The 21,024-nt window shown below is 41.4% G+C and overlaps 1 protein-coding gene across 1 annotated transcript; it reads right to left on the reverse strand.

Moving 5' to 3' along the window:
• Window positions 1-2,111: 2,111 nt before the first annotated feature.
• On the reverse strand, window positions 2,112-20,451 carry SLC10A2 (solute carrier family 10 member 2). The gene is made up of 6 exons (XM_065895944.1): window positions 20,075-20,451; window positions 13,298-13,416; window positions 9,019-9,107; window positions 7,646-7,821; window positions 4,816-4,973; window positions 2,112-2,269 (listed from the first exon to the last, which is right to left on the reverse strand). Exons 1-6 carry the CDS (start codon window positions 20,449-20,451, stop codon window positions 2,112-2,114), a joined length of 1,077 nt encoding a protein of 358 aa, XP_065752016.1.
• Window positions 20,452-21,024: the final 573 nt, after the last annotated feature.

The following is a 21,024-nucleotide window of genomic DNA, read 5'->3' on the forward strand; positions in this document are numbered from 1 at the left end:
TGTCTGTCTCTGTCTCTCTCTCTCTCTCTATATATATATTTTTTTTCATAGAAGGCGGTGATGGCCTTATAAGTACACATAATACTTTTACCATTATTTAAAATCAGGTATCATCACATTGTCTTTAAGAATATTTGATTAATGTTCCCCCAGTATGATTTTCTTGGGGACCACCTCAGTCTGTATCAGTGGGAGACCTAATTATTAGAGTATTTAATTAAGAGTTTCTTTCAGGCACCTTTCAAAAAGCAATTTAACATTTAAAAATATTCACCTTATTTATATCTCTCGAACTGAAGAGTGAAGACATTTTGACAGTTGTCAAAAAGACCCAAATAGACCAACCATTACAAAAATTATTTTCATTTATTCAAGCCTTTAAAATAAAATATTCATTTAATAGGATACTCACAGAGGCAATAAAATACATAATTTAATCAACTTTTCAAACTCATTTAAAAATAGAGAGTTTTCATTTGAAAAAGCTCATCTATTTTTCTTCCCTCTAGCACATTAGGAAAAAAAAAAAAAAACGCTCACAAGATACCACATTGTATAAGCGAGCCAGATTCTGTTTGACTTACGTATCTGGATCAACAGGGAGGAAAAAGCTGCTTGCTGCAGCTGTTGGCATCCAGGCCCTTGACTTTGGGTGTCTTGAAATTATGATATGAATTCAGTGTGCCTTTAATGAACCTGCCTGTTTTCCATTTGGTGAGGAAAGTATAGGAGGGACTTGACAGATAGATTGAAAAATCTTCCTTTTGCAGTGTTGGAAGCATAGTCTTTGACCCTCCCTAGTAGGAAGATCGGTACCACCTCTCTACTAGCCTTTAAAAAATCCTCAGTTCCTTTTAATATATTTGTCTAATGATGAAAAAATATAGAGGCCTTATTCAATTGTAAATGTGAACGTGGTATAAAAAGGCATAAATACTACAACATTTAAAAGCAGAATCCCTCCCCCTCGGTATTGGAAGAACTAAGTTTAGAGCTGATATTCATGTTCCTGTAATGTTGAGGGGCACCAGCTGGACCTGAACTCACACCAACCAAGTGCAAAAGGCCCTTGGAAACCAACGCATTGGAAAGGGAATGGGTGAGTTAGTGAAAATGTCCGAATAGCAAATGGAACTAGACCACTCTGAACTGAATTAAGGAGGTACCACATCTTGCTGTGGAATGAGGGAAAGGAGATTAAATTAGCCCCGTAATGGAGACACCCAACTGTCGGCCAGCTGCTTCCCCGTTGCCATGAGACTCTGCAGCAATTGGCCAAATCCTCTTTGCTTCCTCCTGTTAGACCGGCTCACAGAATCCCAGGGACTCACTTGGTGATGCTCTTCCCATGTCTGGGCCCTGGGCTTGTCCTCTTCTTCCTGAAACACTGTTTAATACTTACTCACTTCCCGCGTGGCCCCCTGACTTCATTCTTACCCGCTACTTCTGCACACCTAATTGACTCTCGTCTTGCATTGCAAGTAAGTTTCTGTTATCTGTGCTTTTCCATGTATTTCCCATGGAATGGAGTTCACCCACTAGAGCAGTCGAGTTTCTGCCAATACTTCTGTCTTTGTGTCTTCCACCACCTCCCTGCTCTATGTTGCCTACTGTGGGAGCTTCGTATGAACCAAATAGCTGTAATAGTAGCCAGTGTCACACAGGCAAGCCTAGAGGAAGTCTCTCTCCAGGGCTTGAAGAGCTGCCAAATTCAAGCCATTTGAAAGAATTCTGTTTTTCCTAAAAAAGTCAAGTGGACATCATTGGACTCCCACGTCAGAGCAATGCTTATACAAAACCCTTGATGAGTTATGGGCTTGATTCTAATTTGGTTATTAAATTCTCAGTGTTTCTTATGTTGGGTTTAGTCTGAGGTTTGAGGATATTTTGGGGGCATATTCAAAGACAGAATATATATATATATATATATATATGTATATATGTATATATGTATAAATATTTGTCACATTAAGGATTTGGACCACCAGTCACATGGTACCAAAACCAATACATGAATTCAATTCAAACTTAAATTTTCTCCTTAACGTTTTTTCTGCCAAATATCCCATCAAAACAAATAATTAAATATTGTTATAGCTGAAGCGTGTTCTTTAGAATTTTTCCTTTTGGTCCACTGGTGTGTGCTTTTCATCTGGTTGAAATCCTTCATTCTCCTTTTGGAATGATGACTCAGGGACTGGTTCATTGCCTTTGCCCTCTGGAAGTTCCATATTGTTTTTTCTGTAATATTTCTTGTATGCTACATAGACTAGAAAACAATACACAGCAGGTTAAGCAAATTTCATAATAATAAGTTACAAACTTACTTTGGACAGTGATTATAATCTATGTCTCAAAAAGAAGTTGGCATTTTCTGTGGGCTGGAGGCTACTTAGAGAGCGTGATCACCATTCTTTGTTCCATGATCGCTCATGGTAAGAGGGGTGACTGCACTTCAGAAGGACCTAGCACACAGTTAAGGGCTATTTGCTCACCTGATTTCTGCAGGCATCAGCCCTGTAGGTGGTACTCACCAGTAACAACAACAGCAACGTTTATTCTGTCCCTACTGTCTCCCAGTTATGCACTAGTCCTCAGTAATATGCTACAAGCTAAGGGGTGTTGTCAGGACCTTGGTCTACTGGTCTGTGTTGGAGGACTTGAGCTGGAATAACTCTCTCCCAGCCTTCACTCTCTCTTTCCTATGATGGGGGAGCCTTGGCTGATGGGTGACCAGCCTTCCTTTCTTCCATGAAGCTGCTAGTCCCTGGTGGCAGCCATTTCTCAGCATATATTTGAGGTCAGCTCACACCTGGACAGCCTGGCCTGCAGTTGATGTGTGTATGCGTGTGCTAAATGCACATGTAGGAAGCAGCGGAGAGGGATGGTATTACCAAGCCCATGTGGTCGTTGTTTTGAGCCATATTTTTTAATTAAGCTTTATCTATAATAAAAGTGCTATTTTGTTATCTAAATATCTGATTCTTTTTTCTTCTACTTCTCATCTGGTTCCAAAGGCTACAGGGGAAAAGAAAGTATTATTTACTGGCACCTTCAGTTTCCAATACTTCACACTTAAAATTGGTATAATAATACTGTCTATCTCACAGGGCAATTGTGAGATATAATGGTAAAGGGCCTAGCACAGCCCTGCCAGAGTAGTAAGTGCTCAGTAAACAGTAACTCTTGTGATGATACACAGCTGAGAGAGACAATAGCCTGCTTCCAAGGTCTTAATATGTCAAGGTCAATATCCCCTTGGTTGGTCTCTGCCCTTCTACTAATATATTAGTTTCGAAGCCACTGAGCTATTGACTCTATTGATTTGAGCTTGTGGTTAATTACAATATCCCAACACTTTTATTATAAACTGTTTTGAGCTGGGAATCCCTCAACTTACCACTGATTTTATTTAACCAAACTATTTATTTCCCTCCCTTCCTTCTTCCCTTCCTTCTTTCCTTTTCTTGTCCCCCAAAGTATTTAGACTTCCAATCCTTACACCAAAATATGTTTCCAGGCATTGCATATCCTTGTTTTCATTCTTGCTGCTAAAACTGTGGGAAAATACAAGAGCAATACTATTGCCCACTTTTCCATTATTCCTTCAGCTTATCTACTTATCCCTTTTGAATTAGTTATTTAACTAGTAAATCTATGTAATTGTCCTATCACCAATCTACTTTCTCTGGTTTGGCTAGTAGACACCACTAGTATTATTTGGGAAAATCCCACAGTGTACCAAACTTGGTACATCTCCATCATACAGGTAAACAAGGTAATTAGGCCATGGAGCCCTCCCTCCTGTGCCAGTGATAAGTCAGTGGAACGTTTCTAATGGGTCCAGAGGGTCCTGTACTGGAAAGGACAACTCTGCTTCGGGAATGACATTCAAGATGATAGCACAGAGAGTGATTAACTCCTATGGGCCAGTTAAACATCTGTTGGAGCTAAGTGAAAAACCAAACCTCAACCTATACAAAAGTGTACCTCTGGTCATTGTATCACTTAAGAGTCATATTATTTTTTCATTCACTTTCACTATACGATCCTCATTAAAATGCCACTAAGCTTTAAGAGGAAGTTTCTTTATTAAACCAACCCCCCCCCAAAAACCCCCAGAATTTGAAAATAAAGGTCAAATATGACCAGTCCTTAGAAAACAAAATATAAAGAAAAGTTTCAAGTAGGTGAAAGCCAGCAGGTGGCAGGGGCTAATGGATCAAAGCTATATGCTACATTAGAGTGAAATTAAAAATCAAGTTGGCTATTCTTAGTACTTGAAATAAAGAACATGTTTGCTTCAACTATTTCAATTGTATGGTTATTATAAAAAAATATATATATATATACGCACATATATGCACATACATACATGTCTTCCAATATAACTTAGCCTGATAAACATCCCTTGTATACTAATTTCCTGATAAATATCCTACATATATACTAAGCATATCAAGGTGATGATTTGAGAAAAATGACCAGTTCAGGGTTCCTGGAAGCAGGTAGGAAGGCACACTATAAAATGGTCCTAACAGGTTAATATGCTCCTTAATTACTGAGAAAAAGAAAGTCAGTGGAGAGAATCAACCTCCCTTACTTTTCACTTAAAAATACCCTTTACTAGAACGTTTTGGTAAGATTATAATTATTTTCATCAGCAGTCGGGAAGTCGTGATAATATTATCGGTGGCCTTTCCCACCTGCTGATTTCACTGCCAGAAAAAGGGAATTAAAAAATGCCATACTAGCAACTCCAGGATTTCTCAAAGAAGCACATCACAGTGAAATGTGATGATCAGTGTTCCTTACGTGCTACGGATATTGCTGCCATGATGAGCTGGAAGATGCTGTAGATGAGTGGGAAGGTGAATATGAGGTTGAGCTCCTCGGTAGTGAAGGAGAGCTGGACGATGGTGGAGCACAGCTGTGTATTCTGCATCCCTGTTTCCAAAGCAACTGTTCGGCACCTGAAAGAAATGTTCCGAGAACCTGTGTTTTCATTGGTTTGTTTGGGGTGTACTTGTTTTGCTTTGTTATTGTATAACATTAAAAGCAGATATGTATGTGTTAGCATATGGTATTTGTCTTTTTCCTTCTGACTTAGTTCACTCTGTATGACAGACATGAAGAACCTAGGGGTAAGACAGGAATAAAGACACAGACCTACTAGAGAATGGACTTGAGGATATGGGGAGGGGGAAGGGTGAGCTGTGACAAAGCGAGAGATAGGCATGGACATATATACACTACCAAACGTAAAATAGATAGCTAGTGGGAAGCAGCCGCATAGCACAGGGAGATCAGCTCGGTGCTTTGTGACCACCTAGAGGGGTGGGATAGGGAGGGTGGGAGGGAGGCAGACGCAAGAGGGAAGAGATACGGGAACATATGTATATGTATAACTGATTCACTTTGTTACAAAGCAGAAACTAACACACCAATGTAAAGCAATTATACTCCAATGAAGATGTTTAAAAAAAAAAAAAAGCAGATATGAACGTAGAAAACGTACCCTTACCAAAGGGGATAGCGGGGGGCGGGAGGGATAAATTAGGAGTTTGGGATTAATAGATACACAAACTATATATAAAATAGGTGAAAAGCAAGGGGACCTACTGTCTAGAACAGGGAGCTATGTTCAATATCTCGTAATAACCTATAAAGGAAAAGAATCTGAAAAATAATATGCATATGTGTATAACGATCACTTTGCTGTACACTTGAATCTAACACAACATTGTCAATTAAGCCTCAATTTAAAAAAATATTTACTCCGGAAAAAAAGCAGATATGAGGACAAGTACATATGTGTGTGCGTATACATATATCTGTTTTTAATGTATGTATTTATTCACTATATAGTTTTATTTATATTAAACAAATATGTAACTCATTAACATATTATTAGATAATACATTATAATATAAATAAATGTTTTATCCCTTTTTCTCTACATATACATAGATAAAATCTTGCTCTAGTCACCCTTATGATCGTTATGATAATGAGAAAATGGACATAAACCTCTACAAAAGTTAAAAAGCTTTATGTAAACAAAAGCCGCTGTTACTGTTTTCTCCTTTTCAAATTAAAAAAATTGGGGATTATAGTATTTTCTTGTCCAGAGGAACAAGGAACACCAATTAGCTTATTTTGCCCTCTGAGCAGTGGAAGTATCTGTGTCATCTATTTCTATATGTGCATATATACACAGAGATTATTTATATTATATTTAGTATATGGATAGCGTTTATTAATAAGCAATATATCCTTATTAAATACAATATTGATTAAATATTTCTTTATAAAATAAAATTAAATGTTGAATAAAGATATACACATTGAAAGCAGATATATACATGTATATGTGTGTGTATATATATATAATATATATATAAAAATTAAAAAATATATCTGAAAGGAGCAGGCTCATTTATAGTAATGTTCCATAAATGGCAGAGGGGGTTCGTGTCACTCTTTTTAATTATGTCCTTGGTAACAGAGCAGAGCACAGAGCAGAGGCTGAGAAAACACTCAAGGGAGAGTATTTGTCATAGTTGTTTTATTGTTAAATTGGTTGTGTTCTTCTGGTTAAATCTTGATCAAAAGTCTGCAAGGTGGGCATTACTGGCCTCATCCCACAGATGAGAAAATCAAAGGAAGAGTAAGTGCCTGGCGTGGGGTTCCACTGTGGGTGAGTGGTGGGTCAGCCTGACTCACATCACACCCTTTCCCTTGTCCAGTACCTCCCACCTCGTCCCTGCCCTCATACACGTACCAGCTCCGACACCTGCTTTTCTCTCTGCCTATTGATTCCGATGCTCTAGTCGGAGAGGAAAGCCCATACATGCTAAAACAAGTTCTAATATCCAGCACTTTGTGGATCATGAGTGCATCCTGTTTCTGGCCTGAGGAACCCTTGTGGATCACAAGGCCAACCTGGGTGCTTCGGTTGAAGTCACTTTGTTTGGAGAATAAGGACGCGTGACAATGGAAGAGGCCAACTTGCACCTAGGGGGAATGATCCAGGAGGATCTGAACAGAAACAGAGGCAGTCAGTGTTTTCTTTCTGGGGGACTTGGCATAATTTAGGGATGAATGAGTCTGTATAGAATGATGTATCCAGAAATAGGGTAGTGTTATTACAGGTGAGAAACTTTGAATCTGCATCAGTATGTACAGCTGTTGTAGGTTGAATTGTATCTTCCCAAATGCATATGCTGAAGTCCTAACCCTCAGTACCTCAGATTGTGCCCTTGTTTGGAAATAGGGTCACTAAAGATACGATTAGCTAAGAAAAGGTGATTCAGATGCACCCTAATTCAATATGACTGGTGTCCTTATAAAAAGGGGAAGTTTGGACACAGAGACATGCACAGAAGGAAGGCAATGTGGAGAGAAATAGCTAGAAGATGGTCATCTACCAGCCAAGGAGAGAGGCTGGAACGGATCCTCTTTATCCCTCCAAAAGGGCCAATCCTGCTGACATTGATTTTGGACATTTAGCCTCCAGAACTGGGAGACACATTTCTGTTGTTTAAGCCACTGTCTGTGGTGCTTTGTTACAGCAGCCCTAGCAAACAAATACAGCAGCTATTACAGAAGCAGATTCCTAGTCTGATTTACCAAAACACCATACCTGTGCCAGGACTGACCAGCTATTCTGGCCAGAGAAAACCCTAGGGAGTAACCGGCCAAGGGAAATAGGGTTCCTATAATCCAGAGTTTGGGCTCAATGATCCAGGCATTCTGGTACAGTACTCCTCCGACCACAGCTATGAGCACAATAAGCAAGACGCCTGTGATGGACCCAACCTGCAAGAAAGACACAAGCAGATGCAGCAATCGTGAGGCAATGCAAATGCAAATATTCTCGTCAGAGAAGAAGCCTAAGCATCTCTTTCTCTCTGGGAAAGTGAGAATAAGTGACCTTTCTGTGTAACCCTTGCCCGACGGCCGCGGTAGACCCACCAGAAATGCTGGAGCTTTTCCCACGGTTTAATCTTTAAGAAGATTAACAGGAGCAATTGAGAGTCCGTACTCAGCCTGAAGAAGATGTTCTAGTTGCAAATTATCCTTGTCAGAGAGGAAGAAAACCCACTCCAATAAGAACTAGAAGAGCTGGCTTCCAGATTCAAGTCCTCCTGCCTGCCTTCCTTAGGTCAATCATGAAACCTCTCTGAGTCTTAGATGTTTCATCTGTAATTGAGGATGAAATCTTACCTGAGTCACATTTTATGATTGTTATGATAATGAGAAAATGGAGATAAAAATTCTATAAAAGTTAAAAAGGCATGGACAAACAAAACACTGTTATTGCTTTCTCCTTTTCACATTAAAAAAAAAATCGGGGATGTTAACATTTTTTTTTCTGGTCCAGAGAAACAGAGGACACCAAGTGCCTTATTTTGCCCCCATGAGAAGTGGAATCTATCCATGTCTATATTTGTCTATATCATCTATATTGTCTATCTCCATCAGGTGGCTAGAATATAGTTGGTAAAAGGGAATGAATTGTTGCTAATTGTGTATATCATCATTTATATATATAGTTATATATTATTATTTTTATGTATGTATAAATGTGTATATAAAAATCTACCAATTGCCAGGTACAGAACTGGCCATATAGATACAGGGATAAGAAAGGTACGATTTCTTTTCTAAGACAGCTGTCTCGATATATTTTATAATACAAACCCACATAACAGAGATAAAAGCAAAGTGCCGTCAGTGTACAGAGTAGAATAAAACCAAGAGGTAAAGTTTGCATTGGGAATCTCAGAGCGTGGATAGAAACTTGCCCTGTGGTTGTGGTAAGACAATTCCTGTCTTACCCCTAGGTTCAAGGGTGTTCTAGAAGAGTGGGCTGCATGTCTAATAACTTTAAGACCCTCTAGAAGGGGCTTTATAATACAGTGAGAAACACCAGTTCGGTAGATGGAGAGACCCATCACTGCAGTGCGCACTCTGGGGCACTTGACCATGCTGCCTGTGGCATGGCACACTTACCTTAAGTATGATCTTGGCTTTATCGGGCCATCTGTGATTAACAAACATTCCAATGGAAACAGGAACAATAAGAGCCACCAAAGATATACCTGAAGGTGACAGAGGGCAATTTGATCAACAGAATACAGCACAGCCAAGAGCAAAACAAGAGTAAGCGGCCCCAAAGAACGTTTAGGAGGTAGATCAGGCTCCCTTCCTGAATACACTGAATAATTTAAAAAACAACCCACCCCCCAAACTCTACTTCTTTACCTACTCCAGTAAATAATTCAATAGTTCTGGTGGAAAATTGATAATATTGATGATATAAGTCCTTTCCCTAAATCCTGGATTAATTTTTTTTAGAGTTCTTTATACTGCCAATCAATATCTTTTAGTTTCAATTGGTCAGAATCTTGGCTTATGTGGCCTTGGGATCTTGATATCCTAGGAAAAATACCTTTTCAAAGTATGTGTGTGTGTGTGTGTGTGTGTGTGTGTTAATTCTTGGGGTGTACGAAGATGATATTTAACATGTCTGTTACTTCACGGTAGTAGAAATAAAAGAAAAAAGTTCCAAATTCTCCAGGCATCTTGTGGCTAATGATTTCCGGTTAAGACTGACTTGGGTGATTCAAATCTGCAGCAGAGAAGTGAAAGAATAGGTTGAAAAAGCATGCTTTAAATTTTCCATGAGATAACATATTTGTCGACCTCTCAAGTAATTATAATTCTTTGCAGGAATGTGCTCACCCAGCCAGATAAAAGAGTCATGCTTCAGTTTCTCTGTGTTAAACTTACTGCTGTTCTTGTGACATGTGGTTTGTTTCTCCATGTTATTTAACACTCATTTGTCCGATGGCTGCTTTTATATAATATGGCACCAAACAACTTCTAACTTCTCACAGGCTGTTTCTCTTTCAAACATCCTTTTAAAGTATTAGGAGAAAGTGGAATCGAATAATGAAATTCTGAGAGTGGTTGTTGTTTGGTATTGGAGTAGATTGAACTAGGACTGGGAAATGGATTCTAGATTCCAGGGCTGTAAATACCAATTTAGAATGAATATAACAGTGATGAAGACATATGTCTTTGTAGTCTTCTGGCCCTCCTGGGGATATAAGGGTCTGCAATTACTTTTTCCCAGAAATTACTCAATGGGATTAAGTAATAGCTAAGGGTACCAAGAGCAGGAAAAGAAAAAACAAATTTAGGGATGAAAGAGTAAGGAGAAAATGGTGGAATAAAGGAAATGAAAAAGGTCACTGATGGATGTGCTGGTTAGAGCCCGCAGAAGAATCCCCTTTGGGTATCCTTACATCCTGCTACTTTGGGAGGAGACTTCCTCCTCTGGGTGTCCAGACTATTCCCTAAATGGATGTTTGTAGGCCTTAAAGGAAAGCCGTCTTGATACAAATTGGTTGCACTGCGGTCGCTTAAATCTGGGTGCCAATACTGTGATTGGAATGTGAGTGCGGTTAGGTTTTGGTAATGTATTTGTCATGTGTTGGATCTGTGCAAAGGCAGCCCAGCCCGTGTTTGGCCCCTCTTTGCTGAGTCTTAATCTCTTGGGGGCAGCCCAAGGCTACCAGATAAACACACAAGCAGGACCAGTGGCCAAAGATAATGGCAGAATTGCATTTCCCCTCTTGACCAGACGAGACCGGATAAAGATTTTCCGGGACTCAAAGTTGGCTGGAAAAGACACTCTTTGCCCTTCATCCCACTCAGAGTGTGTGACTCCCACCTGGAATTCTTTACTCTCCAGAGGCCTAGAGATTTGTGTTTCTTATTCCCCACGACGTGCCTGAGCTCTCTGTGGCAAATGCCTGTCGATTGAGATGAGAGAGCATCGCTTACAATTGCACTGTTCCCATAGCTTGCTCTGTAATCAAGGTTACGCGGCAGGTACAGGAGGGAAGAAAGGGACAAAGAAAAAAGAAGAAAAGCGAGTGGGAAACAGAGTCATGGGGTAGAACTTGGAGCCAGACAGACTCGGAGCTGAACCTTATTCACAAACTGTGAGAACCAGGTGAATCATTTAAGCCTCCCAGCCTCAGTTTCCTCGTTTGTGAAGTGGGTAGAATTATGTCTAATGCATGTTGCTGTTGTGAGAATCAGATGGGGAAGTGGATACACGGGTTGTGGTCCTAGACATGCAGGGGATGGAAGAGGTGGCATGGGAGCTTTCTGCAGTGTTTGCAGTGGTACCAGCTGCGCAAGCTGCCTCCTTCCTCCATTTAGATGTCACCATCTGAAGGGGCTCAGGGGGTGTTTATTGAATCATCAGAACGTGATGAGCACCGTACGGAAACTGGGCCCAATAGGCCGGCCAACGGAGCAGAGTGGAGAGCAGGCTGAGGCTTATTTCCAGCTCCCTGGTCATCTTGGACAAATTAAACACATACCCCCAGCCTTACTTAATTGCCTCATTGAAAAGTATCGAAAACATCTTGTGAATTAATTAGGTTGTGTATTTTCTACATTAAAGGGTAGCAAGAAGGTGAGGTTGGAAAAAGGACAAGGACAAAATGGTGACTAAGCAGAGTTAATACTTTTGTTTTTTCAAACTCTCATTTTAAAACTTTTTATCTTTTCCTCTTCATTTCTCTCCCCTTCTGTTTTCTTTTTTCTTTTCTTTTTGCCCTTTATGCCTCATAGGATGACCTTTTCCTCCTTTCAGGTACTAATGACTCACTTTCTCTTCCTTTCAAAATTTATTCACATTGAAGAAGGTGCTATCAGTCATTCACACTGTAGTTAGAATTTCCCAATATTGCCATGGGGCATTTTCCAGGAGGGAATGCTATCAAGAGGAGACTATTTTAAGGCTTACATTTTTTTCTTCAACAACAAATAATATAGAATTAAAGCTCCTCATTCAGCAGACACATTCTGTGAGAGGCCTACAGTGCACACCACTCAAGCAAACTGCGCTCTTTTCCTCGAAGGAAGGTGTCCTCCCAGGGAGCAGACTGAGAGTTGAGCAGCAGAGGCGCAGGCAGGTGGCTGTACAGGGTCACCCTAAAGCCTGCTTGCAGGAGATGACATCTGATAGGAAGGAGCTCCCTGGGGTCTGTAGAAGGACCACGTGAGGAGAAATCCCACACTGAACAAGGTGTGCCGAAAAGGACCACTTTTTTGTATGTGTGGGGAGGATGCCTATGGCCATGGTAGGAATAGAGTAGACTCTGTGTGAAAATTTTGCAAAACAGATTGTCCCCCATGAGTGTTCCAAAGTTTGTTCTAACTCAGTTGTGTAGACCCGAATCATGTTTTTATCACAGAAACAGTTTTTCTTAGAAATGGAAGCCATCCAGTCCAGCTTCCCATGTCAACAGGAATCCTGTTTACAAACATCTTTCTGAGGCACTGTTCAGTCTTTGCTCACGTGTTCCCTTCCACAGGACCCCTGCACCTCTTTGAGGCAGCCCATCAGGGAGACACTGTTCTGCAAGGTCAGCTGAAAAAAGACTGTTTAGCATGTCAAGTAGCTGGCCATTGGTACTGAGGTACTAGTTCACTTACATCTCATCTTTGATGACCGTGGTTCTAGCAGATGCTTGGTTTGGGTAGACCAGGAACTATCTTGTCCTGCCCTTGACCCCATGTTCCACCAATGACTTGACCTCCCACCAATATTTGTTCTCCCAGAAACAGGAAATAAAGCCCTTTGGGACTGGGGGTGACCATCTGGGAGCTGAGTGGAGACAGAGATATAACTTGCACATTTGACTCCCAGGGCCTGGTACACAAGCTGGGCCAGTAGATCAACTTCTGAATCACGACGTGGTTCCCAGTGAAGGGTTATCAATAGTGTGTTTCTCATGGAACTCACTATTTATGTGTGGAGGGTTCTCGTGGCCATTGCTTACTGGATGCCCTATTTTGAAACCATAAATAGAATGCTTTTTGTATTTGTTCAATATGAGTGTTCCGGAGCACCCCGGACCAGTTGCACCCTGGGATAAGGGAAGGACAGAGCCTCCTGTGCGTCGGCAGCCCCAGCCTCCTCAGGTCCAGATGGCTGTGCACGGGGGTCCATTCCGTCAGCACCTCCCTGGTGATTTCAGTGGAGGACAAAACCGGTTCTCCCACGGCGTCAAGCTTTAGAATTCACATTCGGCCAATCCTCATTCAAACGCAGGCGAGACTGGTCCTGAAATCCTAACTGGGCACAAACTACTGCTGGTGCGAGCAGTAAGGTCTAGCTGGGTCTGAGCCTGGCCTGAGGATCTACCCAGGGACAAGCAGAGGGGAGGAGGGCCGGGGTAAGCAATCTCGTGGAGCAATGACTTACCTATTTTATCATAGGGAATTATGATTATCCCGGAGTCGACCCACATTTTGGTATAGATCAAGAGGCACAGCGGCATCATCCCCAGGGCAAGCAGCGTGGAGCATGTGGTCATGCTGATGCTGAAAGGAAACGGGCAGGGTGATACAGCCACCTGGGTTTTCTACGGGAGAGGTGGTTTCATTTTTCGGTGCGTGATTAGAAAGTCCTGCCGAAGACCCTCCGCCGGCAGCACCATCCGGTCCGATGGACAGAAATACACACGTACCCTGGTCTGTGCAGGGCCACACCGGGGGCAAGATGGTGAGATCTGTATTTCGTGTCTTTCTACTTTGTCTTGTGCCACCCCTCCCTCCCCATTGGTTCTCAAGGATCAGAGAAGATACTCTGTGACTGTATAAACTCATTGTTAAACAAGGTACAAGGTGCTTGGACATGCCACCCTTCGAACCTCCAATCAGAGAACAGCAGACACATTTATACCCGCCAAGACATCAGGGGCTTTGCTGTGTCTGCTCGGGATGAGACGGGCCTCCATGGCCCCTGGAGGAGAATGCACGTCCAAGGGAGGAAGCCTCAATGTCTTTCCTTAAAGCAGACAGATTATTCCCCTAACGCCCGAAGCTTGAGAGAAGGAGAGGACGCTGACTTCAAAAACCAAGCAAAACATGCAAGCAGGCAGGGTGGGCCTGGGTTCTAGTTCTGCTAAGGAATTTAGCAGATGGTGCCCAGTAGCGCCAGGGTCGGGTAGCGCTCCTCCTGAAGCATCAGTGTTCGGGTGAGCAAGTGGACTTTGGCTTTGGAGTGCAGGGCATGGAGTGATGCTATTTTTAGCACTACTGCAGCGGATGGAGGAGAGGTTTTGGGTAGCGGGTCTTTTGGTCCCTGAAAAGTGCCCTGTGTATGGGGGCATATTCTCTTCCTGGGAAACAGAGCCCTTAAACGGCTGGGCCGGACACTGGCTGGCTTGGAAGCAGGCGTGGCCACGTTTATGACTATGGGTAATTTACTTGAGTTCCCTTTGCCAGTTTCCTTATCTGTGAAATGAAAAAAATCATAATCATCACTACCTCATAGGCTGTGAGGACTAAGGGACCCAATGAGTCCAGTACTTAGAATAACGCAAGGCGCTCATTAAAAGCCAGTTAACTCTAACCCTAACCCTAACCCTATCCAGCCATTGTGTGTGTGTGTATGTCTGTGTTGTGTTTCAGCATAATACAGAATCAGGAAGCTAGAGAGATTTTTCTGAAAGGCCCTTTCTCTAATAGCCGTAGCACTGAGACTATCAGAGTAGTAAGTTCTTAAAGGAATTATATGTGGACTTCAAGGAAATATTAAGTTATTTACAACATCTGCCTCCCCTCCGGAAAAACAACCCAAAACCACAAACCACCCTACACATTGCTAAGGAAAATAGCTGGAGGTGAGGAAGCTCGTTTCATTGCATCTAACTAAGCAGTTTTGGCAAAATGAAGGATGGGGCGGTGTTTATCAGGGGGCTTGCCTTGCATAATAATCATTTTTTTAAAAACCAGAATGAAGTCGCTTAAGACATGTTTAAAGGATTTAGAAGAAAATACTTGTCTTAGTAGAGCTAAAATTGTGTAACAATAACCAGTGCTGGGGATGTATGTAAAGCATTTCCAAGAAGTTCGATCTGTTATGGTGACACGTTAACTTAATTTAGATATGCAATAGGATGCTAAAGGCAGAGTTCCACACCAGAATAATAAGTTAATTTGTTACGAATAGTGCTTTGTCCCACTTATAAGTAAGATCCTGGAGTTTGCTTTTCCCCTCTCTCTCTTCCTTTGCCATTCTCCTTTTCATCTTTTATTTAAAGAAATAAATTAGGATGGATTTAAAGTTATCCCCATAATAAAATTACTTTTATTCCAGTGCATCCAATATGCTTTCCAGAGTGGAGATGATGGGATGGGGGTGGAGGAGGGGGCAGTGTTCATTACCTGCATCACAATGAAGAGAAGGCTGACCATTTTTCGTTTGAAACCATGAGAACAACTGTTAGAAGGAAGTCTGTTTCTCCCCTTGTTTTTCTTTCAAATTTCCTTCTGAAAGCTTCAATTCTGTCTCATTGCTAAGACAACTTATGAAGTTCTGTCCTGGCTTGAGTTTGGCAAGAATGGTTTCTTAAAGCCCACGAGAAGCGACAAAACAGGAGTTGGAGAAGGGAGTGGTTTAGATTCAGTGGCCACATTGACCATGAGATGCTGCAGAGAGGCAAGAGGAAAGATGGCCAGAGCCACTCCAAATGAGATGAAAACCAACTCAGATAAACGATTTTAAGGAACAATGTAGGAGAAAAAATTAGCAAGGAGAAATCATCTTACATAAAAAATTTGAAGTTCTACAAAGAGCAAAGATGTCAACAATGGAAACACTATACCCTGCATTTATATTGGAATAAGAGAAAACATCAGAAAAAAATCTCTTGGTTTAAATTCTTTCCTTAGTCCTATTTATTGCCAGGGAGAATTGTTTTCCTTCTTTTTTCTTTTTGGAAGCAATAAATGAGAATTCAGTGAATGCTGAGGAATTTGGTGAAGTCCGTGATAAGGAATGCAAAGATTATAATCATATTAGAAGTGAAACACCAAGTTTGAAAGATCAAAAGAAGTGTATACAGGTGGGGCTAGAAGGCGGAGACATGATGACTGACAGGAATAGTGTTGAACAGAGGTTAAGAGTCCGGACAGGGCTAAGTGAATAGGTCTGGATTCCGATTCTGACTCTCACGTGTACTGACTATGACCTCTGTCAAGGATAGGAGCCTTAATTTTATCATCTATTAAAGGCAGAAAATAATAGTACTAACCTCAGAGGATTAGTTTGAGGATTAAAATACACCTAGAGGACTTATACTGTGAGTGGCCCCTAACAGTGTCCACTAAATGTTAGCTAGTAAATAAAAAGAAATGCTGCAGAGCAAAACGAAGCTTGGTTCCTCTGAGGGAAAATAAAGGGGAATTCAAATAGTGTTGGATTAATTCTTAGGTCAGAGAGGAGCTGGACATTTGTGTCATTGAAATGGGAAGAACTGCTTTGAATTTGTGATAAGCCAGAGGGTCAGGGATTTCGAACAACTAAAATAACAGTGAACACAAAGTTGGAAGATGAAAAATACAACCAACATTCGGCAAAAGAACAAAGGTTGTAGTAGGAAGACTTAGAAACTCTTAAATCTAGAAAATAATCAAAGGGAGTGTAGACAGTGCATAGCAGTGAAGGAACTGGGGGAAACTGAAGAAAGGATGCATAGGCAGGGATTCCCCAAAGAAGAAGTCAGAGAAAGGATAATGGGTTCCATATATAAGCGATATCATATGACATTCGTCTTTCAGTGTCTGACTTACTTCGCTCAGTATGACAATCTCTAGAAAGGATTCAAATGAACTTATTTATAAAAAAGAAGTAGAGTCATGGATGTAGAAAACAAACTTAGGGTTACCAGGGGTTAAGAGGTTGGGGAGGGATAAATTGGAAGATTGGGACTGACATATCCACACGAGTATATATAAAATAGGTAACTAATAGGGACCTACTGTGTAGTACAGGGAACTCCACTCAATACTCTGTATGGGAAGAGAATCCAAAGAAAAAAAAGTGGATATATGTGTATGTATAACTGATTCACTTTGCTGTACACCTTAAACTAACACAACATTGTAAATCAACTCTACTCCAACAAAAATTTAAAAAAATAAAGGAAAATCCTTGTGTGGTGTGACCGAGGCCATTGCTAAAGAAAGGAAAGATTAAAAAATGGGGAGTCTTTGGGTATACAGAAGACACAAGGGGGTAGAAGTCTCTGTGTTTGTTCCCCAAACTGTGGGCCACCAGCAAATTCACCTGAGAGCACCACCTTCATTTCTCCCTGAGACATTTTGTTCATAATGCGCCCACGGCAGAGCTAGAACAGGTGAAAATACTTGTTCACGGATCAGATTCCCACAACTTTCTAGGCTGGAGTGGTCTAAGAAGGAGCTGAAATATTACTTGGATTCCATTAGTAAGGTCTGCTTTTTTTGCTATTTGTGTGTGTGTGTGTGTGTGTGTGTGTGTGTGTTTGTGTTGAAGTCACCAGAGACTGCAGAATGCAATGGTTTCCCAGGTTTGGGAAGAGATGACAGCGTGAAGGGGAGATGATTCGGTTTCTCCCAGGAACCACATCCAGGAAGTTAAAGCCAGATGGAGTTGTTTTGCCGGTGTTATATGGTATCTGCTCAACTAGTGCAGATACCTGTTGGTATAAACAGTCATATCTTGGCTGCCATTGCTAGAGTTCAAGTAGAAATGGAGAAGGTAAAGTTCCAAGAGGACAGAATCGGAAATATAAAGGGTAGATAGAATTGTATCTACATAAATGATCATGAGACTTTAGTTATCCACTGCTTACTCCAGAAGAAGAAAAAGTGTTGGAAAACTGTTTCCCAGTAGCTGAGGTGTCACTTTTTTAATTTGCTCTGAAGAAATATTTCAACAGTTTTTCCTCTAACACGTGCAATGCATAATGTCATCATCTTCCTAGAGGCGTAATTTAACGTCCTTTCAGTGATCGTGGGTTATCGTTATTACTTGTTCCACTAAAATGTGGTGATGTCTTCTGGGTGATATGCTTACAGAGCTGTTTGTCCCTAAAATACTGATGCAGAGCTGCTCTGCTTTCTGACTTAGCTTCTTCGCTTTGGAGGCATTTTGATCTTTTCCTTTGCAGTCACGCTTTTGGGGCCACTGGCTGCTGTGGCACATAGGCCTGCCCCTTCTAACAACTTGCTCCACCCTACTTCTTGTTTTTCATCCTCTGTGCTGGGAAAAAGTTTTAGAGCTTTACAATCGGGAGAGTAAGTGGGTGCTGTGTGAGGAACGTCTATGAGATGAAGAATGATTTACTTTGGGTGTGCAGAGTCTTTCACTGGGTCTTGTTTGAGTTCCGGATAGGTGAAGTTGCTAGAGAGGTGATGACTGCACTGGATGTGTGCTGGTGTTGTTACAAGACAAGGGAGATCTGTGGAGTGCACACTTTCTAGAATGAAAATTAACAATTTTCAGTGCCACGTGTCCCATTAGAGGACTTCCTGAAGGATTCACCTATACTGATTCAGCTGGGGGTTTTCCACCAAGGTTTCAAATTCTAATTCTGGTTCTTATGTCTTACAGGAATTGTTATGCGAGGGAGATAAGATTACATAATCATCTCCTGTTTACAGAGAACTAAGATTTCCTTAAAACCACAGGAAAGTGTAACTTAGAGTTTTTAGGTTAGGTTTTTACGGTTTCAGCCCCCAGAAGGGAATCTGCCCCAGTAGCTGCTCAACTCAGCATCACACACACTTTTCTGTCTTACAGAATGATGACACGTGTGGCATTTCGTGGAGGCACAAGGCTCTTCTGTTTTCTTAAAAAGTTACAAATATTATGTAAAAGATGTTTGGTGGCAAAGTCCTGTATTCAGTTCAGTTCACTCCCCTCAACTTGCCTGTAGAATTCTCACCTCTGTGCCTTCACCCAGGTCACACCAAGTTGAAATCTAGCAAGGCCTTATCGCTATAGGGTGGTTCACAGATGAACTAAACCTGAAGCGCACTTGCCATCCTTTGCTCCTCACAAGACTTTCCTTAGAAAAAAAATCTATTGCAAGGAAGAGATGGTATTTCCTTATGGGAGAGAGATGTCACATGAAGGTATATCGTTTGTATGGCTTTTCTAAAGCTTCTGGAGAAATCCTCACCAGCCGGGCTCAGGTGGCAGGCTTCCAGTTGCCCACTAGGAACTGGATCAACCTGGAATCCAGTCTGACGTTTTTACACGTGAGCTTCTTGCTTCTGACTGTTACAACGTGATGCACAGAGCCCATTGCCTACTGTACAGTATTTAATAAGCACTCGTTACACTGACACCTGGCAGGTTTGCAGAAAGGCATACCTTTCACAGGAAATGAGGAATGGTGAGGGAAGGAAAAAGACATCTGTCTATTCAACTTGCAACGTTAAAATTCCTGGTGTCCTTGCATTACTGCTTTGTCTTATTCCTATTCGTTTTTTTTTTTTTTTTTCCAGTGCTAGTTCAGACTGGCACAGGATGAATTGGGCAAGCATTGCAATTTAGATTACTCTGTGGGAAGCAGAGAAACCATTTTCTGTTTATTTTATAGGAAGGTAAGCATAATTTTAAAAAAGCTGTTGTAGAGGTTTTCTTTTTTCTTTCTTTCTTTCTTTTTTTTTGTTTAATGCCAGTAGAAGTGAAGCAAATGTACAAAACCTTTCTTACACCTTATACCAAGAAAAAGCTTGTCCAAAAAACTGGCTGTGCTTGGCCGTTGTCTCATCCTAGGGTCTAACTTTTAATGAACAACTTAGTTTCACGATTGCATTCAAAGCTCCTGATCACCACAAAGAAAGTGTTTCTTGTTTTTCTTTTTTTCTGATACCAACAAGGAAAACTTTCTCAGCTGCAGCTTGTGGCTTGGAAAGGATTTCTTTTTTTGAAAAACTTTGACTCTTTTCCCAAAGAGAAACAGCAATTATACAACTCCTTGTTAACTGAGTTAGATTTTAAAACACAAACACAAAATAGAACCCCTAAATTCGCAGAGCTAAGAAGCTGCATAGGAAGGCAAGTCAAGGCATTTCGTCTCCTGTTTCAATTCTTAGCTGGACCCCAGATCAATGGCAGATCAGACGGGCATTCACAATGCCATAGGCTTCTGAGAAGATTAATTCAATGTGATTGCAGTACTGGGAGGTTTAGATATCTTACCTCAGGTCCATGTCGCCATCAACCCAATAGGCCAAGATGTTGGAGGTGGTTCCTCCCGGACAGCATCCCATGATGAGCACCACTACAGCTTGGATGGGGAGGATGTCAAAGGTCACTGAGAGGACGAATCCTGTGAGGGGCATGATTCCAAACTGACAGAGGAAGCCAACACATATGCCCCATGGCCGCTTTATGTGCCCTAGGAATTTCTTGATTTCCACATTGCATCCCATGGAGAACATCACCAGAGACAACAGGATGGTTAAGACCGTGCTCAGGACCACACTCAGAGTGGTGTTGAAATCGTCCTCTGGCACCACACAGGACGCGCCATCGCAAACTGTCGCGTTGGCCAAACAGACCGTTGAATTATTCATTGCTGGCTTTTCTGCTCAGATTCTCACAGAAGTCCACAGAAGCGCTTGTCCTCTACTCCTCACTAGATGAGTACTGTCTACTCCAACTGCATCAAACTCTTAAACCCTTTTTAAACATATGTCACCTGGTGTCTCCTTCAAAAGCCACCTCAGAGAGGCAATAAAAAACAATAAATGCTAGTATGTCAGTTTCGAGAGGTAACCTTACAACACAGCACAAATTATGGATCATAAAAGTCCTGCCAAATTATTGGTCCAGACAGAGAATTCTAATTAATCATTTATTGACATGATAATGAACTGTGCCATATAAAAAGAGCTGTGTTAATGTTTAATGCTGGGAAGCTTTGTTCAATAATCTCAGTTAAATGACGCTTAAAATCAACTCAGACTATTACAGAACATTGTAGGGGTTAGGCCGCAGGAAAGCATCTCCTTGCAAGGGGGGCGATTGGGTCCTGAGAAGTCCAGTGCCTTGTGACAAATCAAATTGCCGATTAGTATCAGACTCTGAGCTGGAACCCAGACCATCAATTTCCTCCCCTGCTAGTTTTCCTACTGTATTATTCTGTC

The sequence above is a fragment of the Phocoena phocoena genome, chromosome 18 (genome assembly GCF_963924675.1).
Source record: "Phocoena phocoena chromosome 18, mPhoPho1.1, whole genome shotgun sequence".
NCBI lineage: Eukaryota > Metazoa > Chordata > Mammalia > Artiodactyla > Phocoenidae > Phocoena > Phocoena phocoena.

Excerpts from the sequence above, each read along its gene's own strand:
- SLC10A2 (XM_065895944.1), bottom strand. The coding sequence starts at position 20,451 with ATGAATAATTCAACGGTCTGTTTGGCCAACGCGACAGTTTGCGATGGC. Across the intron at positions 7,822-9,018 it reads AAGCCAAGATCATACTTAAG|GTTGGGTCCATCACAGGCGT; the intron begins GTAAGTGTGCCA and ends TCTTTCTTGCAG. Across the intron at positions 2,270-4,815 it reads GGCAGCAATATCCGTAGCAC|TCTATGTAGCATACAAGAAA; the intron begins GTAAGGAACACT and ends ATTGTTTTCTAG.